General features: G+C 37.7%; 1 protein-coding gene across 2 annotated transcripts in view; it reads left to right on the top strand.

The window, feature by feature from the left end:
• Window positions 1-580: 580 nt before the first annotated feature.
• Window positions 581-27,181, top strand: part of LOC149179437 (uncharacterized) — a 63,790-nt gene continuing 37,189 nt past the window's right edge. The window contains exons 1-2 of one of the 2 annotated variants that reach the window (XM_089420661.1): window positions 583-689; window positions 883-975. Coding sequence is in view for 1 of the 2 variants with exons in the window: in XM_089420660.1 (XP_089276786.1) it covers window positions 599-689 (91 nt within the window). In the remaining variant the exon portion in view is untranslated. Of the gene's footprint in view, window positions 690-882; window positions 976-27,181 lie in introns of both variants that reach the window. The other variant, XM_089420660.1, reaches the window with a different exon arrangement.

A 27,181-nucleotide genomic window follows, 5' to 3' on the forward strand; every position in this document is an offset into this window, starting at 1 on the left:
AAACCTTTTTTGTGTATTGCTCTAGAAGCCTTATAGGACAGGATATTCAGTAAACAGCAATCAAAGTTATTTACGCACAAGTGACATTTCTACAACTAGTGAAAGGTGAGTAATACAAAGAAGGAAGTATACCATGAGGAGGAATGTTTCTTGACAACCCTGCATATGTATTTTCCATGTTGTTCAAGGATCATCTCTCTGTTACTCAATATCCTCGCAAGGATATAGTTTCTCATATAACAATCTGGTAATCAGGAAATGTGTAACTTGGTGAAAATTCCATGATATCTTCTTTTATGTATCTATCCAGTCATTTTGGAGAAAACAATTATGACACAGTTCATCCAGTATTATATATAAATGAATCAATTAACGGATTTTTTGTAAAACTCAAATAATTTTGAGATATTCTTGAGCAGGGTTATCGTTTCTATGAGAATTATATTTTTCTAATTAATTCCGTTGAATATTTTAGTTCTCTTGATGGTTTCATCTGTCAAATATATTTTTGAAACACTTATAATGTTGGATGTAAATCTAGTATGTTTAACAGAGAAGATTTATGTCATGAAACTTGTAAACAGAGCTGAATATGTGAATGGCTAAAAGAAGAAAACCAAGGATGCCACGAAAACGAAGAAGAGATGAAGATGCTGCACCTATTGCAGACGTGAAGGAAGAAACTGTTGGTAATTCATGCTATCTCTTATTTTCAGACCAAGCATATTTATTATTTTCTCATGAACCTTAAAGCAAGGTTCTTATCTTATTTAGTAAAATCTGTTGAGGAATGATATCATTTTAATCAACTGATAACATTTCCTTCTTACAATGAGTTAAAACTTAAAGGGGATAAGTTTTATTTGTTTCATGTCTAAACAGGTATTCATAGTGGTTAGTGCAGAAGTCTTACAACATCTCTAGGCATTGGGGATGATTTCAACATTATCCCATAAAGCAACTAGGTTGTGCATGGTGGGCCTCTACACATACACAGCAATGCACATGCCAAAAAAGAAAGGAAAAGGCTGGTTGACATCTGTTCTGGGTGCTATGATCTTGCTAGTGACCTAATTGATTAACAGGGCACAGAGAATCATGCCTACAATGATGTTGATCCAATCTAAAGGAACTTTCATATTGAACTCTGGGATAGGATCCTAGTTTGTTCTAAAAATTAAGACAGTTTTTCTGCTAAGGATTTCGTCTGTATCTAAGAGTTTTTCTGTTGAGAATTTTGTCTGTATCTTTATGCATATGTGTATTGCTAGATTTCTAAAGCCCAGTGAACTAATTTGTGAATTTTAACCAAGCAAAGAACAAAAATTTGAACTTTAACTTCTAACCCACAAATATGCTAAGTTTCTTAACTTGCATGCAGCAGAAAACAAAAGGAATATATGAAGATAAGCACACCATAAAAACAGTGCACAATAATTTACTCAGGTAACGCCAATCTGGGGAAAACCTGCAATCTTGGTGTTTTATTTTATTCAGCTCAGCAAATCTTCAGAAGATGATTACAAATAGGAGGGAAAAGCTTCCACTCTCTGCACACTGGTCTGTACACTTTAAACCAACTTGGCTTCTCTTTTGCGCCCTTCTGCGAGTTCTACAGCCTGTATGACCTCTTCTGCACACAGATTTCAGTTCCTGGAAGAAATCTGCGAATTTCTGGAAGTAATCTGAGCTGAATCTACCTCCTCCCTTCCTCTAATTCACTGATCTGAAACTCTGGCACTGAGCGGAACCCTTCTTTCTTTTGCTGAGCTGAACACCAAGATGTCTAGTGCATAGTGACCAAGTTCTGTGTCCTTTTTCCCTCTTAGAATTCGACTTGGGCCCACCACTGCCATAAATGGCTAAGATTAGATCTCCTTGGATGGATGAGATCGATCTAATTTTTGACTATAGGAAAATTTAAATTTTCTTAAAGTCAGAAACAAATAGAAAAAGGTAAACTGTGCCTTGGCCCCACTTGTGGGCCCTTCTGCCAAATTTAGTGCACCTACTAAATATGGCAGAACCCTTCCTCCTATAACTTCATTTGACACTCCATCTTGGAGAGGAAGCTGTTCTGAACCGCACCTAGTTTGTCCCTAAAAAAGACAAAGCTCCCTCTAGGCAAAGCCTTAGTCAATATGTCTGCTGTTTGCTCTGTTGTAGGAATGTACAAAAGTCTGATATTGGCCCTTTGAACACAATCCCCGATATGATGATCCCTGATCTCGATGTGTTTGGAGTGGCCATGCAACACTGGATTATCAAAGAGCTTGATGCAACTTTGATTATCAAAGTGAATTACTATAGGCTCCAACCTTTGACTGAAGAGCCTAGCAAGCAACTTCCTCAACCACATGGCGTCACAAGCTGCCAGGCTGGCATACATGTATTTGGCATCTGCTGAGCTCACTGCCACTGTTGTTTGCTTCTTTCTGAACCAGGAAACAATTGCTAACCCAACACTGAAGGTGCAACTTGAAGTACTCTTTCTAGCTGTGGAACCCCATGCCCAATTTGTATCTGTGAAGCCTTCCAACGTCACTCCATCAACCTGTCTATACATCAACCCATAATCAACTGTGCCCCTAAGGTGTCTGAGAATATTTCTAGCAGCAACCTAGTGTACTCTAGTAGGCTCTACCATGAACTGACTCAATTGGTTTATTGCATAGCAAATCTCAGGTCGTGTGTTCACCCGATACATCAACGACCCGATAAGTTGCTTGTCAAGAGTGGCATCCACTCGTTCTACTCTGCTAGCATCTATCTTCCTCTAGTTTGTCACTAAAGGTGTGGTCATGGGCCTGCAATCCTGCATGCGAAACTTCTTGAGAATCTCCAGAGTATACTTGCCTTGTCCCAAGAAAAAATGTCCATCTCCCTGCGAAACCTCCAAGCCAAGGAAATAGTGGATGAGCCCTATATTCTTCATGTCAAACTCTGCTGCAAGATCCTTCTCACAGTCACTGATGAGCTTCTTGTCCCTTGTAAGTATGAGGTTGTCTACATATAGCACAAGAATGAAAGGCTGTCCCCCAACCATAATGTAGTATATGTTAGGGTCAGCTTCACTCTTGGTGAAGCCCAGTCCTAAAAGATAGCTATTAATGCACGAATACCACGCTTGTGGGGCCTTCTTGAGCTCATAAAGTGCTCTTTTAATCCTGCACACATGCGTCTCCCTGCTATGTGCCTTGAACCCCTCTCGTTGCTCTATGAATCTCTTCCTCAACAACACCATTGAGGAAGGCAGTGTTCACGTCCATCTGGTGGATCTTCCACTCCATCTGAGTTACAAGTGCTATAATGGTCCTAATGGATGAATAATGAGATACGAGTGCAAAAGTCTCATCATAGTCAATGCCCTCCACCTGAGAGAACCCTTTGGTTTTGAATCTAGCCTTGTACTTCTCTACACTACCGTCAACTACTTGCTTAATCTTGTAGACCCCCACTTGGATCCAATCACATATCTGCCTTTCTGCCTTGGCACGATCTCCCAGACATCGTTCTACATGATGGAAGAGTATTCTTCCAACATAGAATCACACGAAACTTGCTAAGAGGCTGCCTCCTGGTAGCTAGAAGGCTTTGTGTCTATGGCCTTAGTCATTAAAGCCATAAAACTTGAGTATCTCTGAGGCTATTTTCTCTGCCTGAATGTAGAGCTAGGTGCCCTTACCCTGTCTTGAGCCTCCTTAGTCAACTGATCAACCCACCTCGACTTTCTCCTGACTATGCTAGGTGTCATAGCTGGAGTGGAACCTGCTCGCCCTTCTCCCTCCATCTACTCCTGCCCAATCTCCCCATCTGACTACTATATGGCCTACCCAACAACTGACTGTGACATGACTTGAGGCACTGGATGAGCCTCGTGCTTAGGAGTTAGCAACTCCTCCACCTGTGTTGTAGCCTGCTCATGCTTTGAGGACTTGCTAAGAGTCCTTTCCTCCTTAAAATTGACATCATGCTTGACAATTGTCTTTTTTTGTGCTGTTACATACACTTTATATGCCCTGGATGTCTCACTGTAGCCCACGAAATTCCATTTTTCTGTTGTAGGCTCCAACTTCTTCTGGCTCCCCGAGGGCACATGGTAGTGAACCACACTACCAAAAATTCGGAAGTGTGAAACTTTTGGTTTCTTGTCGGTGATGCCTCCATTGATGTAACTCGTCCAAGCACCTTATGTGGACTCTTGTTCGGCAGATAAACTGCAGTGTTGCATTCCTCTTCCCAAAGACTAATGGTAGTCATTGGTCATGCAACATGGCCTTGGCCGCTCGAACAATGCTATTAATTTGGCAGCTCAGGGACAAATTCCTTCCTTTGGACAACCTTCCTCATCAAGAAAGACCCCTCCTAGCCCTTGGAAGAATTTAATTTGGTCAAGGAGAAATTTAGTTTTTGAAGTAAAACCCACAAGTTCAAAAAAGTACAAGTCGACGTTGGCAAGGAAATTCGACCTCCTTGGACACGTATGAATACACCACATGTCACATCATTTGGAGCCATCATCATCACACATCTTCTTTTTTTCTTGGAGGTTCGATCACTTCTGAAAAGTCTCCCATGTGCGAGGAGGAGAGAGAAGATTTCTAATTGGGCCGAATTTTGTCTTTGACTAGCGTTTGACCAACATTGACTTTTTGAAGTTTGGGATTGGTTTGACTTGAGATTTTGCATCTATTTTGGAGGTCGAATTCTTTGGCAAGGAGGACGAATTTTTCTTGGCACTTTGACCTTGGTTGACTACATATCTACAACTAGGGTTTTTTGGGACTATTTTCAGTGCACTTTGACTAGCATTCAAGGCCACACTTTTTGACTGTTGGTCGAGCTTTTTTGGAGAACTATTGATTGTTGACCGTTGACCATTTGGGACTAATACAACTGCTATTGACTTTGATTATAATTTGAGATTTGAATTGTTGACCAAATTTGACTATTAGGATCAACTTTGGGATATTGATTTGTTGATTTTGTTGGTTAGTCAAAGGTTTGACTTTGACTCTTGATTGATGAATTGAAACATTGTATCTCTCTGCTAAACGTTTGATGACAATCTAATAGAAGAAGAATTTGAAAGGGTTTTTACCCCTTGTGTGGTTTTTCTCTGGTCTTTGACCAATTCTTATGTCTCTTGTCATTGCTCTTGGTTGTCTTCTATTGTACATTGCAATTAATGTTCTATCTACAATTTCTATTTTTCATTGGAAGATTTATTTTGTTTAAAAGTGATTGCTAATTGAATAAAGAATTGGGCTAAGTGATTGTACTAAGCATAGAATAGTGGAAAATTAACATGGAATTAAAGTTGAGGTGAAGACAAGCCCAAGGAAACAAGAGACAAGAGAAATCATCTTTGGAAGAAGCTAAAGGATCCTCTTTGACTTGGTCAAGATGTCTACCTCTTACTTCAAGGACACAAAGAAGCTGGGTGACTCATCAAACTTTGCTACTTGGAAGATCAGGTTGGAAGTTGTATTGGATGATAATGATGTCTTGGAATATGTGGAAGGAAAAGTACCTGAGACACCGAAAAATGCTCTTGTTGTTGCCAAGTCCAAATATAAGAAAGGTCGACTCAAAGCCAAGAAAATTCTTATTGATTTTTTGAAATATCATTTGCTTACTTGTGTTGGAAAATTGAAGAAGTCTTAAGGATATCTTTGATAAGCTAGTTGGGATGTATGAGGTCAACAATTTGAATCATATCCTCTCCTTGAAAAATCAACTCAAGGACATCAAGATGAAAAAGGGGGACTCGGTGCAATTCTATGTCATGAGGATATCCCAACTAAGGGATCAATTGCACACACTGCTGGTGAGCCTATATTTGATAGAGAGATGGTGTTGGTCACTCTTCAAGGTCCTCCTCCTATTTGGAAAACCTTCATTACTACTATAAGCAACAATGACAAGTTCTTGACATTTGATGAGCTCATTGGTAAATGTACTCAAGAAGAAACTAGGATGATCTCCAGAGAGAGGATTCAAAATATGAAGAAGGAGAGCCCTCTACATTTGCTGCACAAAAAAAGAAGAGAAAAAGAAGAGGGAGACCATCTGGTTCATGGAAGCCTTCCCTGAATCAAAGGACTCCCATAGAATAGGAAGGAGAATTGAATGCTTCAACTGCCACAAACATGGCCACTATGCTCAAGACTATCCGGAAAAGAGAGATGCTCTAGGATCCAACTACAACAAAAATTATGGCTTCAACAACAACAGGTTCAATGATAGAAGAAGAGGAGATGATCGAAGCATAAGAGACAATAGAAGAAGAAGAGATGCTCTCGATGATCGTGAAGAAGACCATCATCCTCAAAAGAAGTCAAGGAACTCCAAGTATGGAAATAATACAGCTGCTACTCAATTTGAATATTTCTTATTTCTGCTCTTTCTAATTCTTCTCCTCTAGATTCGTGTGATAGTTGGTTGGTAGATAGTGGGGCTTTTAGATATTTCTCTGGATACTGGGAAGTCCTCTCTAATCTGGTTGAGAGGGAGACCAATTTAAAGATCATCCTTGGAGACAACTCCACATATTCTGTGAAGGGCTTTGGTTCTGTTAAATTTCATTTGGACTCTAGGGAATCTATTCTTCTTCATGATGTTATGTATGTTCCAGGATTAAAGAAAAACTTAGTATCTATATCTGCCTTGGAAGACAAAGGGATGAGAGTTGCCTTCATAAGAGGAAAGGTCCTTATCTGGCCTATGGAATCTCACAAGAGGGATACATTCACTTTGGGATCAAGAATCAAAGGACTCTATAGAGTCAATGGAATACCACTCCGAGCATTGGTTCATGATAGTACTCATCAAAGCGAGCTATGGCACCGAAGGTTGGCACACTTACATTATGAAGCCTTACCTAAAGTAAGATAGTTGGTTTTTGGGATGCCTAACGTTCAAGCAAGTCATGATGGGTTATGTCTAGGATGTGTCGGTGGAAAGAAGACAAGGGGACCATTCCCCTCTAGCAAAAGAAGGACCAATGACATTCTTCAACTCATTCATTTTGTCCTATGTGGATCTGTTGACCATTGGAGTGGCACCTGATGATTATATAAAGACTCCATGCCCAAAGATGATCCAGAGGACACTTGCACCATCAGATATCATCAGTCAACAAAATTTCAGTCAACAAATTTTTTTAACTCTACATCTATCTTCTCATCATTTTCCTTGTACCCAGATTCCACACCCTGCAGGGAATTGTAATAAGTGATACTAGTAATGTTGAGTTTTTGGAGTCTGTAACAGGCTTAGGATGTTGGGACTCGATCAACAAACGAGTACACCTTGGAGTGTTTTTTTTATTTGGTTAATTATCCCTTATTTTTCAGAGGCGAATAATTTTCTGGGTTTTTTCACTCACATTTTACCCCAAAGCTGGGGTGACGGTTTGCAGGTTGAGTCCCTAATACATCTTAGTGTCTAGAGTCGTTGTATATTACCATACCAGATCACACAAAAAAATTCATGGAATTTGGTTAGGTCTACTTAGTCAATTTTTAATTTTTTAGTTTTTCTGCATTGCAGAAATTGTTAATAAAATTGTATATGTAATATAATAAGTGATGTCTAGAGAAGTATTATGGGGTATGAGTAATGAAATTTGCACCTCTCACCTTCAACTTTCTACTATGCCACACTTTGATGGGTTAAAAATGTGTTTTGAACCCTCAAAACCCACTTTTCATAGGTTTAGTGGGAAATCTGGCAACTAATTAAGCCAAAAATTAAATAAATGGAGAAAAATAAATATCCACACATGCTAAATGTTGTGGAAATGAGGTGGAAAATTATGGGGGAGTTAAAGTGAAGTCCCAAGGTGATGTGGACTCCTAAAATCAAGGAAAAGACGTGCTCAAATGAAATTGAATTTCTGGCATTAAAGGAAAAAGTTGCTTACTTGAGAATTCGAATTTGTGAAGTTAATGCACATTTAAGAGAATATTTGGTGGATATTTTTGTGGGAAATTGTCCCCACATGGGTTACCACCCATATACACTTGTCATTCTATTATAAAATTCAAATTTGGCACATAAGGTAAGAAGAAAATGATGTCCACTCGCCAGAATTCGATTTTTGCACTTGGCATTGGAGCTCCATACAACAAATTCGAATTTCTCTTTGGGATTGTCACCTCATGCCACTTGTTTAATCACTCCATGGGCTCTCATATTGTATCATGTAATAAGCTATTGGGCTTGAGGAAACTCTACCATTTTGTACTTGCATACTTTCTTAATACAATCAAGACTTTGGGGATATTTGGCTGGTGTTATCTTGGCGTTATGAGGTGATGTCCTTTCATACTACTGCTATTGTGTTTAATTTTTTTCGCATGTTGAATTAATATTAGTTTATGCTTGCCATCTTGCTTGGATTGATGTGTGCAAGATATCTTGCACATATCATTGATTTAGAATAGTATTATAGGGATAAACTTGCCAATTCATTTTAGGAGGAATGTTTGGTTTATTTTATTATTATATTGCTCTAATCGTGTGCAAACTAATACGTGTTCAAGTTGTGGGAAATATCTTTTGTATTGTGTGCAGGAATTCATTTGGAAGTGGGAGAAATCTCAATTAGATCAACTCACTCCTAGAATCACAATGATCCAAGACTTAGCCATTTTTTCGCTTCAAGTTTTCAATCCAACGAAGAGCAAAAGGGAGTTTTCTTAATCTATAGCTACTTGATCATCTATTTAAAATTCAAAATACTTCTTTGATTCTATTTCTTTCGAAGTTATATCTCCTATTCAAGAGTCATTTCTAAAGCTAGGCAAGTATGGGGGTTCACTCCCATTACTTGAGCTAGTACTTTATAAATTAAATTCTAAGTTTAGTTTTGGTTTTTTTTTCTTCTCAATTTTACACTGACAATTGGTATTTTTTTGTGTTTTGCAGCCCATAGGCTTGAGCATTGGGTAGCAAGGAGCTTGAGGAGAAGCTTTGGAAAACTACTCACTCGTGTGTATGCAGCACCCCTTCATGCTATCCAAAGACTGATTTCTAGGGAGGCCACAAGCACTTGGGAGAGAGTTGCAAACTCATTGAAGCTGTGGGCCTTTTGAGCCTTGTAAATCTCTTTTGGAGAGTTTTTTCCATCTTCAAGTTTGTTGTTTTTATATTTTTTGGGGAGAGAGTCTAGCTTTGTTAGAGTCTCATCTTTGCAAAGATCTCTCTCGTATTGTGGGCTGCCCTCTAAGAGGCATTTTTACCTAGTTTAAGCGTTGATAAAACATAAAAAAAATTGTTGGAGGGAGCTTGGGATTTTTCCCATGGCATTCCCCTTCCTCATTTAGATGAGGGATTCTTGTGGGGGCCTAATGTTGCTTGTAGTTTTTTCTTAGCTTTCTAACTTTTAAATTTCATATTGTGGATGCTTAAAATCAATACATTTCACTTCACATGCAAATTTTTACTAATCTTGTATTTAAATTCTCACATGCATATGCTCTCAAGTTTTGCAAACTATTTCTCTTTGAAGCATTTGCATTTGCATTAGTTTAATTTGGGGAATTAACACAATTTGCACTTCATCTAGGCATTTTAGTATAGGAAGGCCCCAAGCCTCATTAAAACTTACCTCCAAGTCAAGTTGGTTGAATAGACTTTTAGGGACCCTCTACCTCTATTGAGTCCTCATTGTGAGATCCAAACATTTGGGCGAGGATGAGGTCTGAGGACTAGAGTTCAATTGTAACTTTTCCTTAGCACTAATTAATAAAATAAACCAAGAACTCATTCTATCATATTTGCTTTGTTTGCAAAGTTCTTAAATTTCTTGCTATCTTGATGGTTTAAAGTCTCACATGCAAGTTTTATTTCAAGAGGCACTCTGGATGCAAGCATTGTAATTCCTTTTAATTTTGCAACAAGTTTAATTTTCTTGTACTTGGAAAGTGACTCATCTTTTGGTTTAATTGCTTATTGTTATGAATGGTTGTGTTGACCACTACCGGTCAACTACCCCTGCAGTATACCCCCTCGTTTCTTGGCAGAAAGGGGTAGCACCTGAACGACGTATCCGTGCCAGCCTGCAGTCATCAGCAGCTTGATCATTTTAAGTGTAAACCCAGTTTGCATGTATGAATTGTAAATAATCTTAGCAGATCTGAGTCGTGTATGTAAATTGCCTAGGTGGACTTAACTTTCTAATGGTAATCTACGTCCCGGAAGGTTTTTTGTCTCACCGATCTATGATCGGCAGAGTTTTCCTTCAGCCTGACCCCAAAGCCAGGATGGATTTTGTCATTCGAATTTTAGGAGAATCCTAGTGTGTTAATCTGCTAGATTATAGTTGTGTCGCAGAAACTGGGTGATTTATGAGGGTCTATGATAAAGGGGTTTTCCCCCTTAAGATGTAAATTGTAAAAGTCATGATGTAATGTGTCTTGAGGGTTGGAAAATGTTTTAAATCCCCTCATGAGTCCTAAGTCCTAGGTCCTAGGTGATGTTTCCAAAGGCTTAGTTCGATGATCCATTTAAGAAAATAAATAAAATAATAAAATAATAAAATAAAAAGAAATTAAAAAAATGAAATAAATAAAAAATAATAAAAATTATAAAATAAAGCAAAAACCCTAAATAATAAAATAATAATATTTTGAGTGAATGCATGCAAAATATTATTTTTAATAATAAGTTAACAATTTCGACGGATGAGATTAAGAGATGTCTTGATCCTCATCGACAGTCGAGATCATTTCGACATGGATCACTCGAACTAGCCGTTGGGATCATTTCCTTTAAGTAGGGTGCTAGGGGTCATTTTAGATCATTGGATCTGTGAGTCTTGTACTGAAGAAGCTTTCTTGTAATCTGTTTTCTGGTTAATAAAAGAAGACTTTGGGGTCCAAATCTTGCTGGTGTTACTCTCTGGAAGTGCTGTGAGCTAATTTAGTTTCTGCATATTTTATTTTTGAGCCATTAATAATAGCTTATTGTAGAGTATTGTGAGCACAAGTATCTTGTTCACTTGCTAGGGTTTGATTGGTGTTAGGGTTTCTGAAGTAATGGCAGGTATCTCCATTACTTTTGGGATCTAGCAGCATTTTTGCCCTCTTTACTGATGGTTGTTTTGAGCTGTGCAGAAAACCCTTACTGAAGAAGATTGGTGGGCGTTTGGGGAAGTTCTCGGTTGAACCAGCCAACTCCCGCAAGCATTTTTTGCTGAGCCCAGTTGGATTTGACCCTGGGTCTATCATTCAGTTTATTTTTCCTAATTTGCATGAGAGATTTTATGAAGTTCTTCATAGTGAAAATCTGAAATTTTTGTTCTTCAAAATACTTCTGTTCTTATTGCTAAATCTGGCTGTTAAGGGGCCAAACTCTGTAAATTAATCAGCTATTTTGGGTTGTAACTTTTGCTCTATATACAGATTTAAGATTAGGGTTTTATTCTTTTTCTCTTGTTTTGCAGCTGCTCAGCCAGCAAATCCAAGCCAAATCGAAATACCCAGCACTGAGCCAGCTTGCATTGAAAGCAATATTTGCGTGGCCATCAACAAAAATTCATTGCTACATCGATTCTATTTATGCAGAAAGTTTGTCCTGGGTTCATTTCAAAGACCGGTATCGAAACTGTAAGAAGGTTATGGCGTGCAGGCGGAACGCATGTCCTGAGGCCATCATTATTACAAGAGAAGTGTGAAAATTTGCCTCTGCGTTTTCCGCCATCAGCTGTCGAAAAGTTCCAGGCGAAATATCAAACGAATCTTCCATGGTAAATGTCATATGCGCAGGAGTTAAGCCTTAAATCCATTGTTGTGTGCGTTGTGCGTGGAGGTATCGGAAACGTTAACAGTGGGAGCTTCAGAAAGCGTTCAAAAAACTGCAAGTTATTGCCATATTCACTGTCGGCCTAGGTAATTTCTTCACATGTCTGCAAAAATCGATTCAAAGCCGCCATCAACTGTATATCATTGCATATCAGGTAAAATCTAAAATCCGATTCGTATATTTTTCTTACCGTTGATAGTGTTATCGTTTCCTCTGCTTGCGTTAAAATTTTTTCGTTTAAGTCTGAGCCGGGGTCACGATTTTTGGATCTTGGCATTTATCAACTCTTGTAAATCCGTGGATTTGCTTGGCTTATCGTGCGTGGGTAGCGTATATTTACGGTGGCTTAATCTTCAGTGGCCAGGTCTTAGTTTTGTTAGGGTTTTAATCTTTATTTTTTTAAATCGCGTTATTTCTTAGATTTTTTACGTTCGTTGATTTCCTTTTTTCGATTCTTATTAAATGTAAAACGAAAAAATAAAAATAAAAATAAAAATAAAAATATATGTATATAAAATTTGATACCGTAGCATATTAGATTTCATCTTAGGTTTTGATTTAATGTTTATATTTTAGTTTAGAATTTTCTTAGGTTGTATTTTATTTAGATTTTAATTAAGTTTTAATTTTTCAAAAAAAAAAAAAAAATTTGAAAAAAGGTATAAAAATATTGTGGGAAATTTTGCCAAGTTTCAGTTTTTTCTCGGGAATTCATCACGTCATATTTTTCACGCTGAGATTTAAATTTATGTAGATCGAATAGACAAGTCTGCGCATGAATGATCATCTTAAAGATTTGCTTCATATGACATATGGTTTATAATTGCGTGGTTGTTTAAAGCCTTTGATCTCTTTCGAAATTTTTAATAGCTGGATATCATTATTGAGTTTTGAGTTTTGTGTTTTAACTGATATCTCGCGTCGTTCTAGTCATTTGATGATAAATGATTGCTGTTCACGGTTTATACTTCTATATCATCTAACAAGTAATCGTTTTAACAACAATCTCTTAAGGCACTGGTCTGCTAAATTAATCAAATCCTTTTAGTGCTTTTCATATCGTGTCTCCCGACCAACTGGTCGACAGTTGGTCTCTTTCACCTCATAGGGTCTACCCCCCTTAGCCGCGGGAGACAGGCTTAAACGGAGAGATCGGGGATCAGAGTGACAGCCCCTGGTCTGAGCGTTGTCGTGTCAATCTGCGCAACAACATTTTTTGGCTCTGTTGCCGGGGACAGAGTTTTTCTGTTCCTGGAGTTTCATCGACATTCATCTTCTCATCTTTCTCATCTCTCATTTGAGCTGGTAGATTCAACCTTTGGGGTTATCATTTGGATCTTTTATTGCCTTATTTTTCGCCATATCAATAGTTTCTCTTCTGTTCGTTTCTTGTTTGGATGGCGACTCCATTTCATTTATTTTCCCAGACAAGAAGCCTTCTTCATATCTGTTTGTGGTTCCTTTTTGGATCTTAGAATCAGATTCATTGTTCAAGTGGCGACTCCACTGCTTTCATCTGTTGACTTTCTTGAGTAGAGGTCTCGTTCTATCATCCATTTAATCCCTTATTATTCATCATGGATTATTCATTTAAACCATGTCGTTTTACTGACCGTCGCCATGATTTTCCGGAGGAGGCCATTTCTAAATTACCTATTTTCTCGGGTGGTGATTCAATCGCTGTTAGAAGGCATCTAGGCTTGTTTACTCGCATAATGATCATATATTGTAGACCCCCTCAGTTTAATCATGAAGATATCAAGATGCGTCTTTTTGTCTTTTCTTTAGAGGGTGATGCTTTGAATTGGTTTAACAATTTTCCTAAGGATTCTTTCACTTCTTTACAAGACATTGTCAATGCTTTTAAAGATAGATATGGTTATCCAAATAGCTTGCCTTCTGCCTCTAAAATTGTGCAAAAGAAAAAAAGTAATCCTATAAAGGTCCAGCTGTTGAAGAAAGATTTCAAGATCAGAATGTGTCATCCACCAGTACTATCACAGATCAAGTCCATGATAGTGGAAAATCACGGACAAATGACAATGAAAAGGAAGATCAAAGGCAAATTATACAAGAACTAATGATGTTGGTAAAAAATATGGAGGCTAATCAAACTAATTATGTCAATGATGTGAGAACTTTGTGCACCCACCTGGAAAAACGTAATAGGGAGATGGAGATCACGCAAAAGCAGCATGCTAAAGAAATTGAGGCCATGAAGACTAATCATGAAACAGAAATTAGATTCATGCAAAGCAAGATGTCAGGCTTAGAGGAAAATATGGCGACCATGAAAGCTGATCATGATAGGGAAATTGATTTTATGCAAAACAACTTATTAACTATGGATGAGGAAATGACTATCATGACGTTCGATCATAATAATCAGTTGGCCACCATGCAAGCAAATCATAAAGAAGAAATAAACTCTATGCAACATTGCTTGATGAACATAAAGGAAAAGAATGACAAAGTAATAAAAAATATGGAAGAACACCATGCCAGGCAAATCAGTGCTATAAAAGATGGACACTCTAGTCAGATGGATGCCATTAAAATACAGGTTCAAAAGTTTCAACAATGGTCAGAGGATAAGAGAAACCAGCGGACATCAACAGATCAGGAGCCTTCTCATTTGTTGCAACAAATTCCATCTTATTATGAGGAGGTTATTGGTTCCATTGAAAGATGGTTAATTGAAGGTGATCCAAATAGACTGAAAAATGATAAAGATCAGATGCAGGATAAAGAAAGACATGTCACGCATATCTTACATACTTCATCTGATAGCTTTGAAACAGAAAGTTCCATGTCATCAGTGATACAACCTGCCACAAAGAAAAAGCGCAAGAGAAAGAGAATGAGACGAAGATTTGATGCATCAGACGGCCGCGAGCACCTTGATTTTCGGATAGGAAAAAGTCCTACCATATGCAAACTTGGACATGGCACATCCGACAAGCAGCCGACGGATTTGCCTGAGAGCAGGCAAATGCTCAGTATCCACTATATTGAACAGATCTGATGCCATGGGGCATCCTTTGTATTGTATCTCTAACCCTACTCCTTGTATTTTTTTTCCGCATTTTTATTTCTGTTTTAGGATTAGATTTACTTTTTTAGATAGTTAATAAATGAAGAGATTTTATCTTTCCTGTGCTTAATGTATATGATGATTTTTGGGATGGACGCTACTTTATTGTGTGTTGCGTGGATGGAGATTTTGGATTCTCACATTCCTACAGAGTAGCAACGTGTCCCCAAGTAGAGCCAGATGTTGACCACTACCGGTCAACTACCCCTGCAGTATACCCCCTCTTTTCTTGGCAGAAAGGGGTAGCACCTAAATGACGTATCCGTGCTAGCCTGCAGTCATCAGCAGCTTGATCATTTTAAGTGTAAACCCAGTCTGCATGTATGAATTGTAAATAATCTTAGCAGATCTGAGTCGTGTATGTAAATTGCCTAGGTGGACCTAACTTTCTAATGGTAATCTACGTCCCGGAAGGTTTTTTGTCTCACCGATCTATGATCGGCAGAGTTTTCCTTCAGCCTGACCCCAAAGCCGGGATGGATTTTGTCATTCGAATTTTAGGAGAATCCTAGTGTGTTAATCTGCTAGATTATAGTTGTGTCGCAGAAACTGGGTGATTTAAGAGGGTCTATGATAAAGGGTTTTTCCCCCTTAAGATGTAAATTGTAAAAGTCATGATGTAATGTGTCTTGAGGGTTGGAAAATGTTTTAAATCCCCTCATGAGTCCTAAGTCCTAGGTCCTAGGAGATGTTTCGAAAGGCTTAGTTCGATGATCCATTTAAGAAAATAAATAAAATAATAAAATAATAAAATAAAAAGAAATTAAAAAAATGAAATAAATAAAAAATAATAAAAATTATAAAATAAAGCAAAAACCCTAAATAATAAAATAATAATATTTTGAGTGAATGCATGCAAAATATTATTTTTAATAATAAGTTAACAATTTCGACGGATGAGATTAAGAGATGTCTTGATCCTCATCGACGGTCGAGATCATTTCGACATGGATCACTCGAACTAGCCGTTGGGATCATTTCCTTTAAGTAGGGTGCTAGGGGTCATTTCAGATCATTGGATCTGTGAGTCTTGTACTGAAGAAGCTCTCTTGTAATCTGTTTTCTGGTTAATAAAAGAAGACTTTGGGGTCCAAATCTTGCTGGTGTTACTCTCTGGAAGTGCTGTGAGCTAATTTAGTTTCTGCATATTTTATTTTTGAGCCATTAATAATAGCTTATTGTAGAGTATTGTGAGCACAGGTATCTTGTTCACTTGCTAGGGTTTGAGTGGTGTTAGGGTTTCTGAAGTAATGACAGGTATCTCCATTACTTTTGGGATCTAGCAGCATTTTTGCCCTCTTTACTGATTGTTGATTTGAGCTGTGCAGAAAACCCTTACTGAAGAAGATTGGTGGGCGTTTGGGGAAGTTCTTGGTTGAACCAGCCAACTCCCGCAAGCATTTTTTGCTGAGCCCAGTTGGATTTGACCCTGGGTCTATCATTCAGTTTATTTTTCCTAATTTGCATGAAAGATTTTCTGAAGTTCTTCATAGTGAAAATCTGAAATTTTTGTTCTTCAAAATACTTCTGTTCTTATTGCTAAATCTGGCTGTTAAGGGGCCAAAATCTGTAAATTAATCAACTGTTTTGGGTTGTAACTTTTGCTCTATATACAGATTTAAGATTAGGGTTTTATTCTTTTTCTCTTGTTTTGCAGCTGCTCAGCCAGCAAATCCAAGCCAAATCGAAATACCCAGCGCTGAGCCAGCTTGCAGTGAAAGCAATATTTGCGTGGCCATCAACAAAAATTCATTGCTACATCGATTCTGTTCACGCAGAAAGTTTGTCCTGGGTTCATTTCAAAGACCGGTATCGAAACTGTAAGAAGGTTATGGCGTGCAGGTGGAACGCATGTCCTGAGGCCATCATTATTACAAGAGAAGTGTGAAAATTTGCCTCTGCGTTTTCCGCCATCAGCTGTCGAAAAGTTCTAGGCGAAATATCAAACGAATCTTCCATGGTAAATGTCATATGCGCAGGAGTTAAGCCTTAAATCCATTGTTGTGTGCGTTGTGCGTGGAGGTATCAGAAACGTTAACAGTGGGAGCTTCAGAAAGCGTTCAAAAAACTGCAAGTTATTGCCATATTCACTGTCGGCCCAGGTAATTTCTTCACTTGTCTGCAAAAATCGATTCAAAGCCGCATCAACTGTATATCACTGCATATCAGGTAAAATCTGAAATCCGATTCGTATATTTTTCTTACCGTCGACAGCGTTATCGTTTCCTCTGCTTGCGTTAAAATTTTTTTCGTTTAAGTCTGAGCCGGGGTCACGATTTTTGGATCTTGGCATTTATCAACTCTTGTAAATCCGTGGATTTGCTTGGCTTATCGTGCGTGGGTAGCATATATTTACGGTGGCTTAATCTTTAGCGGCCAAGTCTTAGTTTTGTTAGGGTTTTAATCTTTATTTTTTTTTAAATCGCGTTATTTCTTAGATTTTTTACGTTCGTTGATTTCCTTTTTTAGATTCTTATTAAACGTAAAATGAAAAAATAAAAAAAAATAAAAAATAAAAATATATGTATATAAAATTTGATACCGTAGCATATTAGATTTCATCTTAGGTTTTGATTTAATGTTTATATTTTAGTTTAGAATTTTCTTAGGTTGTATTTTATTTAGATTTTAATTAAGTTTTAATTTTTCAAAAAAAAAAAAAAATTTGAAAAAAGGTATAAAAATATTGTGGGAAATTTTGCCAAGTTTCAGTTTTTTCTCGGGAATTCATCACGTCATATTTTTCACGCTGAGATTTAAATTTATGTATCGAATAGACAAGTCTGCGCATGAATGATCATCTTAAAGATTTGCTTCATATGACATATGGTTTATAATTGCGTGGTTGTTTAAAGCCTTTGATCTCTTTCAAAATTTTTAATAGCTGGATATCATTATTGAGTTTTGAGTTTTGTGTTTTAACTGATATCTCGCGTCGTTCTAGTCATTTGATGATAAATGATTGTTGTTCACTGTTTATACTTCTATATCATCTAACAAGTAATCGTTTTAACAACAATCTCTTAAGGCACTGGTCTGCTAAATTAATCAAATCCTTTTAGTGCTTTTCATATCGTGTCTCCCGACCAACTGGTCGACAGTTGGTCTCTTTCACCTCGTAGGGTCTACCCCCCTTAGCCGCGGGAGACAGGCTTAAACGGAGAGATCGGGGATCAGAGTGACAGCCCCTGGTCTGAGCGTTGTCGTGTCAATCTGCGCGACAACATTTTTTGGCGCCGTTGCCGTGGACAGAGTTTTTCTGTTCCTGGAGTTTCATCGACATTCATCTTCTCATCTTTCTCATCTCTCATTTGAGCTGGCAGATTCAACCTTTGGGGTTATCATTTGGATCTTTTATTGCCTTATTTTTCGCCATATCAATAGCTTCTCTTCTGTTCGTTTCTTGTTTGGATGGCGACTCCATTTCATTTATTTTCCCAGACAAGAAGCCTTCTTCATATCTGTTTGTGGTTCCTTTTTGGATCTTAGAATCAGATTCATTGTTCAAGTGGCGACTCCACTGCTTTCATCTGTTGACTTTCTTGAGCAGAGGTTTCGTTCTATCATCCATTTAATCCCTTATTATTCATCATGGATTATTCATTTAAACCATGTCGTTTTACTGACCGTCGACATGATTTTCCGGAGGAGGCCATTTCTAAATTACCTATTTTCTCGGGTGGTGATTCAATCGCTGTTAGAAGGCATCTAGGCTTGTTTACTCACATAATGATCATATATTGTAGACCCCCTCAGTTTAATCATGAAGATATCAAGATGCGTCTTTTTGTCTTTTCTTTAGAGGGTGATGCTTTGAATTGGTTTAACAATTTTCCTAAGGATTCTTTCACTTCTTTACAAGACATTGTCAATGCTTTTAAAGATAGATATGGTTATCCAAACAACTTGCCTTCTGCCTCTAAAATTGTGCAAAAGAAAGAAAGTAATCCTATTAAAGGTCCAGCTGTTGAAGAAAGATTTCAAGATCAGAATGTGTCATCCACCAGTACTATCATAGATCAAGTCCATGATAGTGGAAAATCACGGACAAATGACAATGAAAAGGAAGATCAAAGGCAAATTATACAAGAACTAATGATGCTGGTAAAAAATATGGAGGCTAATCAAACTAATTATGTCAATGATGTGAGAACTTTGTGCACCCACCTGGAAAAACGTAATAGGGAGATGGAGATCACGCAAAAGCAGCATGCTAAAGAAATTGAGGTCATGAAGACTAATCATGAAACAGAAATTAGATTCATGCAAAGCAAGATGTCAGGCTTAGAGGAAAATATGGCGACCATGAAAGCTGATCATGATAGGGAAATTGATTCTATGCAAAACAAGTTATTAACTATGGATGAGGAAATGACTATCATGACGTTCGATCATAATAATCAGTTGGCCACCATGCAAGCAAACCATAAAGAAGAAATAAACTCTATGCAGCATTGCTTGATGAACATAAAGGAAAAGAATGACAAAGTAATAAAAAATATGGAATAACACCATGCCAGGGAAATCAGTGCTATAAAAGATGAACGCTCTAGTCAGATGGATGCCATTAAAATACATGTTCAAATGTTTCAACAATGGTCAGAGGATAAGAGAAACCAGGGGACATCAACAGATCAGGAGCCTTCTCATTTGTTGCAACAAATTCCATCTTTATTATGAGGAGGTTATTGGTTCGATTGAAAGATGGTTAATTGAAGGTGATCCAGATAGACTGAAAAATGATAAAGATCAGATGCAGGATAAAGAAAGACATGTCACGCATATCTTACATACTTCATCTGATAGCTTTGAAACAGAAAGTTCCATGTCATTAGTGATACAACCTGCCACAAAGAAAAAGCGCAAGAGAAAGAGAATGAGACGAAGATTTGATGCATCAGACGGCCGCGAGCACCTTGATTTTCGGATAGGAAAAAGTCCTACCATATGCAAACTTGGACATGGCACATCCGACAAGCAGCCGACGGATTTGCCTAAGAGCAGGCAAATGCTCAGTATCCACTATATTGAACACATCTGATGCCATGGGGCATCCTTTGTATTGTATCTCTAACCCTACTCGTTTTTTTTTTCGCATTTTTATTTCTGTTTTAGGATTAGATTTACTTTTCTAGATAGTTAATAAATGAAGAGCTTTTATCTTTCCTGTGCTTAATGTATATGATGATTTTTGGGATGGACGCTACTTTATTGTGTGTTGCGTGGATGCAGATTCTGGATTCTCACATTCCTACAGAGTAGCAACATGTCCCCAAGTAGAGCCAGATGTTGACCACTACCGGTCAACTACCCCTGCAGTATACCCCCTCTTTTCTTGGCAGAAAGGGGTAGCACCTGAACGACGTATCCGTGCCAACCTGCAGTCATCAGCAGCTTGATCATTTTAAGTGTAAACCCAGTCTGCATGTATGAATTGTAAATAATCTTAGCAAATCTGAGTCGTGTATGTAAATTGCCTAGGTGGACCTAACTTTCTAATGGTAATCTACGTCCCGGAAGGTTTTTTGTCTCACCGATCTATGATCCGCAGAGTTTTCCTTCAGCCTGACCCCAAAGCCGGGATGGATTTTGTCATTCGAATTTTAGGAGAATCCTAGTGTGTTAATCTGCTAGATTATAGTTGTGTCGCAGAAACTGGGTGATTTATGAGGGTCTATGATAAAGGGGTTTTCCCCTTTAAGATGTAAATTGTAAAAGTCATGATGTAATGTGTCTTGAGGGTTGGAAAATGTTTTAAATCCCCTCATGAGTCCTAAGTCCTAGGTCCTAGGTGATGTTTCCAAAGGCTTAGTTCGATGATCCATTTAAGAAAATAAATAAAATAATAAAATAATAAATAAAAAGAAATTAAAAAAATGAAATAAATAAAAAATAATAAAAATTATAAAATAAAGCAAAAACCCTAAATAATAAAATAATAATATTTTGAGTGAATGCATGCAAAATATTATTTTTAATAATAAGTTAACAATTTCGACGGATGAGATTAAGAGATGTCTTGATCTTCATCGACGGTCGAGATCATTTCGACATGGATCACTCGAACTAGCCGTTGGGATCATTTCCTTTAAGTAGGGTGCTAGGGGTCATTTCAGATCATTGGATCTGTGAGTCTTGTACTGAAGAAGCTCTCTTGTAATTTGTTTTCTGGTTAATAAAAGAAGACTTTGGGGTCCAAATCTTGCTGGTGTTACTCTCTGGAAGTGCTGTGAGCTAATTTAGTTTCTACATATTTTATTTTTGAGCCATTAATAATAGCTTATTGTAGAGTATTGTGAGCACAGGTATCTTGTTCACTTGCTAGGGTTTGAGTGGTGTTAGGGTTTCTGAAGTAATGGCAGGTATCTCCATTACTTTTGGGATCTAGCAGCATTTTTGCCCTCTTTACTGATGGTTGTTTTGAGCTGTGCAGAAAACCCTTACTGAAGAAGATTGGTGGGCGTTTGGGGAAGTTCTCGGCTGAACCAGCCAACTCCCGCAAGCATTTTTTGCTTAGCCCAGTTGGATTTGACCCTAGGTCTATCATTCAGTTTATTTTTCCTAATTTGCATGAGAGATTTTCTGAAGTTCTTCATAGTGAAAATCTGAAATTTTTGTTCTTCAAAATACTTCTGTTCTTATTGCTAAATCTGGCTATTAAGGGGCCAAAATCTGTAAATTAATCAACTGTTTTGGGTTGTAACTTTTGCTCTATATACAGATTTAAGATTAGGGTTTTATTCTTTTTCTCTTGTTTTGCATCTGCTCATCCAGCAAATCCAAGCCAAATCGAAATACCCAACACTGAGCCAGCTTGCATTGAAAGCAATATTTGCGTGGCCCATCAACAAAAATTCATTGCTACATCGATTCTATTCACGCAGAAAGTTTGTCCTGGGTTCATTTCAAAGACCGGTATCGAAACTGTAAGAAGGTTATGGCGTGCAGGCGGAACGCATGTCCTGAGGCCATCATTATTACAAGAGAAGTGTGAAAATTTGCCTCTGCGTTTTCCGCCATCAGCTGTCGAAAAGTTCCAGGCGAAATATCAAACGAATCTTCCATGGTAAATGTCATATGCGCAGGAGTTAAGCCTTAAATCCATTGTTGTGTGCGTTGTGCGTGGGGGTATCAGAAACGTTAACAGTGGGAGCTTCAGAAAGCGTTCAAAAAACTGCAAGTTATTGCCATATTCACTGTCGGCCCAGGTAATTTCTTCACGTGTCTGCAAAAATCGATTCAAAGCGGATCAACTGTATATCACTGCATATCAGGTAAAATCTGAAATCCGATTCGTATATTTTTCTTACCGTCGACAGTGTTATCGTTTCCTCTGCCTGCGTTAAATTTTTTCGTTTAAGTCTGAGCCGGGGTCACGATTTTTGGATCTTGGCATTTATCAACTCTTGTAAATCCGTGGATTTGCTTGGCTTATCGTGCGTGGGTAGCATATATTTACGGTGGCTTAATCTTCAGCGGCCAAGTCTTAGTTGTGTTAGGGTTTTAATCTTTATTTTTTTAAATCGCGTTATTTCTTAGATTTTTTACGTTCGTTGATTTCCTTTTTTAGATTCTTATTAAACGTAAAATGAAAAAAAAAAATAAAAATAAAATATATGTATATAAAATTTGATACCGTAGCATATTAGATTTCATCTTAGGTTTTGATTTAATGTTTATATTTTAGTTTAGAATTTTCTTAGGTTGTATTTTATTTAGATTTTAATTTTTTAATTTTTCAAAAAAAAAAAAAAAATTTTGAAAAAAGGTATAAAAGTATTGTGGGAAATTTTGCCAAGTTTCAGTTTTTTCTCGGGAATTCATCACGTCATATTTTTCACGCTGAGATTTAAATTTATGTAGATCGAATAGACAAGTCTGCGCATGAATGATCATCTTAAAGATTTGCTTCATATGACATATGGTTTATAATTGCGTGGTTGTTTAAAGCCTTTGATCTCTTTCGAAATTTTTAATAGCTAGATATCATTATTGAGTTTTGAGTTTTGTGTTTTAACTGATATCTCGCGTCGTTCTAGTCATTTGATGATAAATGATTGCTGTTCATGGTTTATACTTCTATATCATCTAACAAGTAATCGTTTTAACAACAATCTCTTAAGGCACCGGTCTGCTAAATTAATCAAATCCTTTTAGTGCTTTTCATATCGTGTCTCCCAACCAACTGGTCGACAGTTGGTCTCTTTCACCTCGTAGGGTCTACCCCGCTTAGCCGCGGGAGACAGGCTTAAACGGAGAGATCGGGGATCAGAGTGACAACCCCTGGTCTGAGCGTTGTTGTGTCAATCTGCGCGACAACATTTTTTGGCGCCATTGCCGGGGACAGAGTTTTTCTGTTCCTGGAGTTTCATCGACATTCATCTTCTCATCTTTCTCATCTCTCATTTGAGCTGGCAGATTCAACCTTTGGGGTTATCATTTGGATCTTTTATTGCCTTATTTTTCGCCATATCAATAGCTTCTCTTCTGTTCGTTTCTTGTTTGGATGGCGACTCCATTTCATTTATTTTCCCAGACAAGAAGCCTTCTTCATATCTGTTTGTGGTTCCTTTTTGGATCTTAGAATCAGATTCATTGTTCAAGTGGCGACTCCACTGCTTTCATCTGTTGACTTTCTTGAGCAGAGGTCTCGTTCTATCATCCATTTAATCCCTTATTATTCATCATGGATTATTCATTTAAACCATGTCGTTTTACTGACCGTCGCCATGATTTTCCGGAGGAGGCCATTTCTAAATTACCTATTTTCTCGGGTGGTGATTCAATCGCTGTTAGAAGGCATCTAGGCTTGTTTACTTGCATAATGATCATATATTGTAGACCCCCTCAGTTTAATCATGAAGATATCAAGATGCGTCTTTTTGTCTTTTCTTTAGAGGGTGATGCTTTGAATTGGTTTATCAATTTTCCTAAGGATTCTTTCACTTCTTTACAAGACATTGTCAATGCTTTTAAAGATAGATATGGTTATCCAAACAGCTTGCCTTCTGCCTCTAAAATTGTGCAAAAGAAAGAAAGTAATCCTATTAAAGATCCAGCTGTTGAAGAAAGATTTCAAGATCAGAATGTGTCATCCACCAGTACTATCACAGATCAAGTCCATGATAGTGGAAAATCACGGACAAATGACAATGAAAAGGAAGATCAAAGGCAAATTATACAAGAACTAATGATGCTGGTAAAAAATATGGAGGCTAATCAAACTAATTATGTCAATGATGTGAGAACTTTGTGCACCCACCTGGAAAAACGTAATAGGGAGATGGAGATCACGCAAAAGCAGCATGCTAAAGAAATTGAGGCCATGAAGACTAATCATGAAACAGAAATTAGATTCATGCAAAGCAAGATGTCAGGCTTAGAGGAAAATATGGCGACCATGAAAGCTGATCATGATAGGGAAATTGATTCTATGCAAAACAAGTTATTAACTATGGATGAGGAAATGACTATCATGACGTTCGATCATAATAATCAGTTGGCCACCATGCAAGCAAATCATAAAGAAGAAATAAACTCTATGCAACATTTCTTGATGAACATAAAGGAAAAGAATGACAAAGTAATAAAAAATATGGAAGAACACCATGCCAGGCAAATCAGTGCTATAAAAGATGAACACTCTAGTCAGATGGATGCCATTAAAATACAGGTTCAAAAGTTTCAACAATGGTCAGAGGATAAGAGAAACCAGGGGACATCAACAGATCAGGAGCCTTCTCATTTGTTGCAACAAATTCCATCTTTATTATGAGGAGGTTATTGGTTCGATTGAAAGATGGTTAATTGAAGGTGATCCAGATAGACTGAAAAATGATAAAGATCAGATGCAGGATAAAGAAAGACATGTCACGCATATCTTACATACTTCATCTGATAGCTTTGAAACAGAAAGTTCCATGTCATCAGTGATACAACCTGCCACAAAGAAAAAGCGCAAGAGAAAGAGAATGAGACGAAGATTTGATGCATCAGACGGCCGCGAGCACCTTGATTTTCGGATAGAAAAAAGTCCTACCATATGCAAACTTGGACATGGCACATTCGACAAGCAGCCGACGGGTTTGCCTGAGAGCAGGCAAATGCTCAGTATCCACTATATTGAACACATCTGATGCCATGGGGCATCCTTTGTATTGTATCTCTAACCCTACTCCTTGTTTTTTTTTCCGCATTTTTATTTCTGTTTTAGGATTAGATTTACTTTTCTAGATAGTTAATAAATGAAGAGCTTTTATCTTTCCTGTGCTTAATGTATATGATGATTGTTGGGATGGACGCTACTTTATTGTGTGTTGCGTGGATGCAGATTCTGGATTCTCACATTCCTACAGAGTAGCAATGTGTCCCCAAGTAGAGCCAGATGTTGACCACTACCGGTCAACTACCCCTGTAGTATACCCCCTCTTTTCTTGGCAGAAAGGGGTAGCACCTGAACGACGTATCCGTGCTAGCCTGCAGTCATCAGCAGCTTGATCATTTTAAGTGTAAACCCAGTCTGCATGTATGAATTGTAAATAATCTTAGCAGATCTGAGTCGTGTATGTAAATTGCCTAGGTGGACCTAACTTTCTAATGGTAATCTACGTCCCGGAAGGTTTTTTGTCTCATCGATCTATGATCGGCAGAGTTTTTCTTCAGCCTGACCCCAAAGCCGGGATGGATTTTGTCATTCGAATTTTAGGAGAATCCTAGTGTGTTAATCTGCTAGATTATAGTTGTGTCGCAGAAACTGGGTGATTTATGAGGGTCTATGATAAAGGGGTTTTCCCCCTTAAGATGTAAATTGTAAAAGTCATGATGTAATGTGTCTTGAGGGTTGGCAAAAGTTTTAAATCCCCTCATGAGTCCTAAGTCCTAGGTCCTAGGAGATGTTTCCAAAGGCTTAGTTCGATGATCCATTTAAGAAAATAAATAAAATAATAAAATAAAAAAAAATTAAAAAATGAAATAAATAAAAGAAATAAAAATTATAAAATAAAGCAAAAGCCCTAAATAATAAAATAATAATATTTTGAGTGAATGCATGCAAAATATTATTTTTAATAATAAGTTAACAATTTCGACGGATGAGATTAAGAGATGTCTTGATCCTCATCGACGGTCGAGATCATTTCGACATGGATCGCTCGAACTAGTCGTTGGGATCATTTCCTTTAAGTAGGGTGCTAGGGGTCATTTCAGATCATTGGATCTGTGAGTCTTGTACTGAAGAAGCTCTCTTGTAATCTGTTTTCTGGTTAATAAAAGAAGACTTTGGGGTCCAAATCTTGCTGGTGTTACTCTCTGGAAGTGCTGTGAGCTAATTTAGTTTCTACATATTTTATTTTTGAGCCATTAATAATAGCTTATTGTAGAGTATTGTGAGCACAGGTATCTTGTTCACTTGCTAGGGTTTGAGTGGTGTTAGGGTTTCTGAAGTAATGGCAGGTATCTCCATTACTTTTGGGATCTAGCAGCATTTTTGCCCTCTTTACTGATGGTCGTTTTGAGCTGTGTAGAAAACCCTTACTGAAGAAGATTGGTGGGCGTTTGGGGAAGTTCTCGGCTGAACCAGCGAACTCCCGCAAGCATTTTTTATTGAGCCCAGTTGGATTTGACCCTAGGTCTATCATTCAATTTATTTTTCCTAATTTGCATGAGAGATTTTCTGAAGTTCTTCATAGTGAAAATCTGAAATTTTTGTTCTTCAAAATACTTCTGTTCTTATTGCTAAATCTGGTTGTTAAGGGGCCAAAATCTGTAAATTAATCAACTGTTTTGGGTTGTAACTTTTGCTCTATATACAGATTTAAGATTAGGGTTTTATTCTTTTTCTCTTGTTTTGCACCTGCTCAGCCAGCAAATCCAAGCCAAATCGAAATACCCAGCACTGAGCTAGCTTGCATTGAAAGCAATATTTGCGTGGCCATCAACAAAAATTCATTGCTACATCGACTCTATTCACGCAGAAAGTTTGTCCTGGGTTCATTTCAAAGACCGGTATCGAAACTGTAAGAAGGTTATGGCGTGCAGGCGGAACGCATGTCCTGAGGCCATCATTATTACAAGAGAAGTGTGAAAATTTGCCTCTGCGTTTTCCGCCATCAGCTGTCGAAAAGTTCCAGGCGAAATATCAAACGAATCTTCCATGGTAAATGTCATATGCGCAGGAGTTAAGCCTTAAATCCATTGTTGTGTGCGTTGTGCGTGGAGGTATCGGAAATGTTAACAGTGGGAGCTTCAGAAAGCGTTCAAAAAACTGCAAGTTATTGC

This window comes from Pinus tabuliformis, chromosome 4_1 (assembly GCF_031772625.1).
Source record: "Pinus tabuliformis cultivar Carrire ecotype Pingquan chromosome 4_1, CPIR1, whole genome shotgun sequence".
NCBI classification, from domain to species: domain Eukaryota; kingdom Viridiplantae; phylum Streptophyta; class Pinopsida; order Pinales; family Pinaceae; genus Pinus; species Pinus tabuliformis.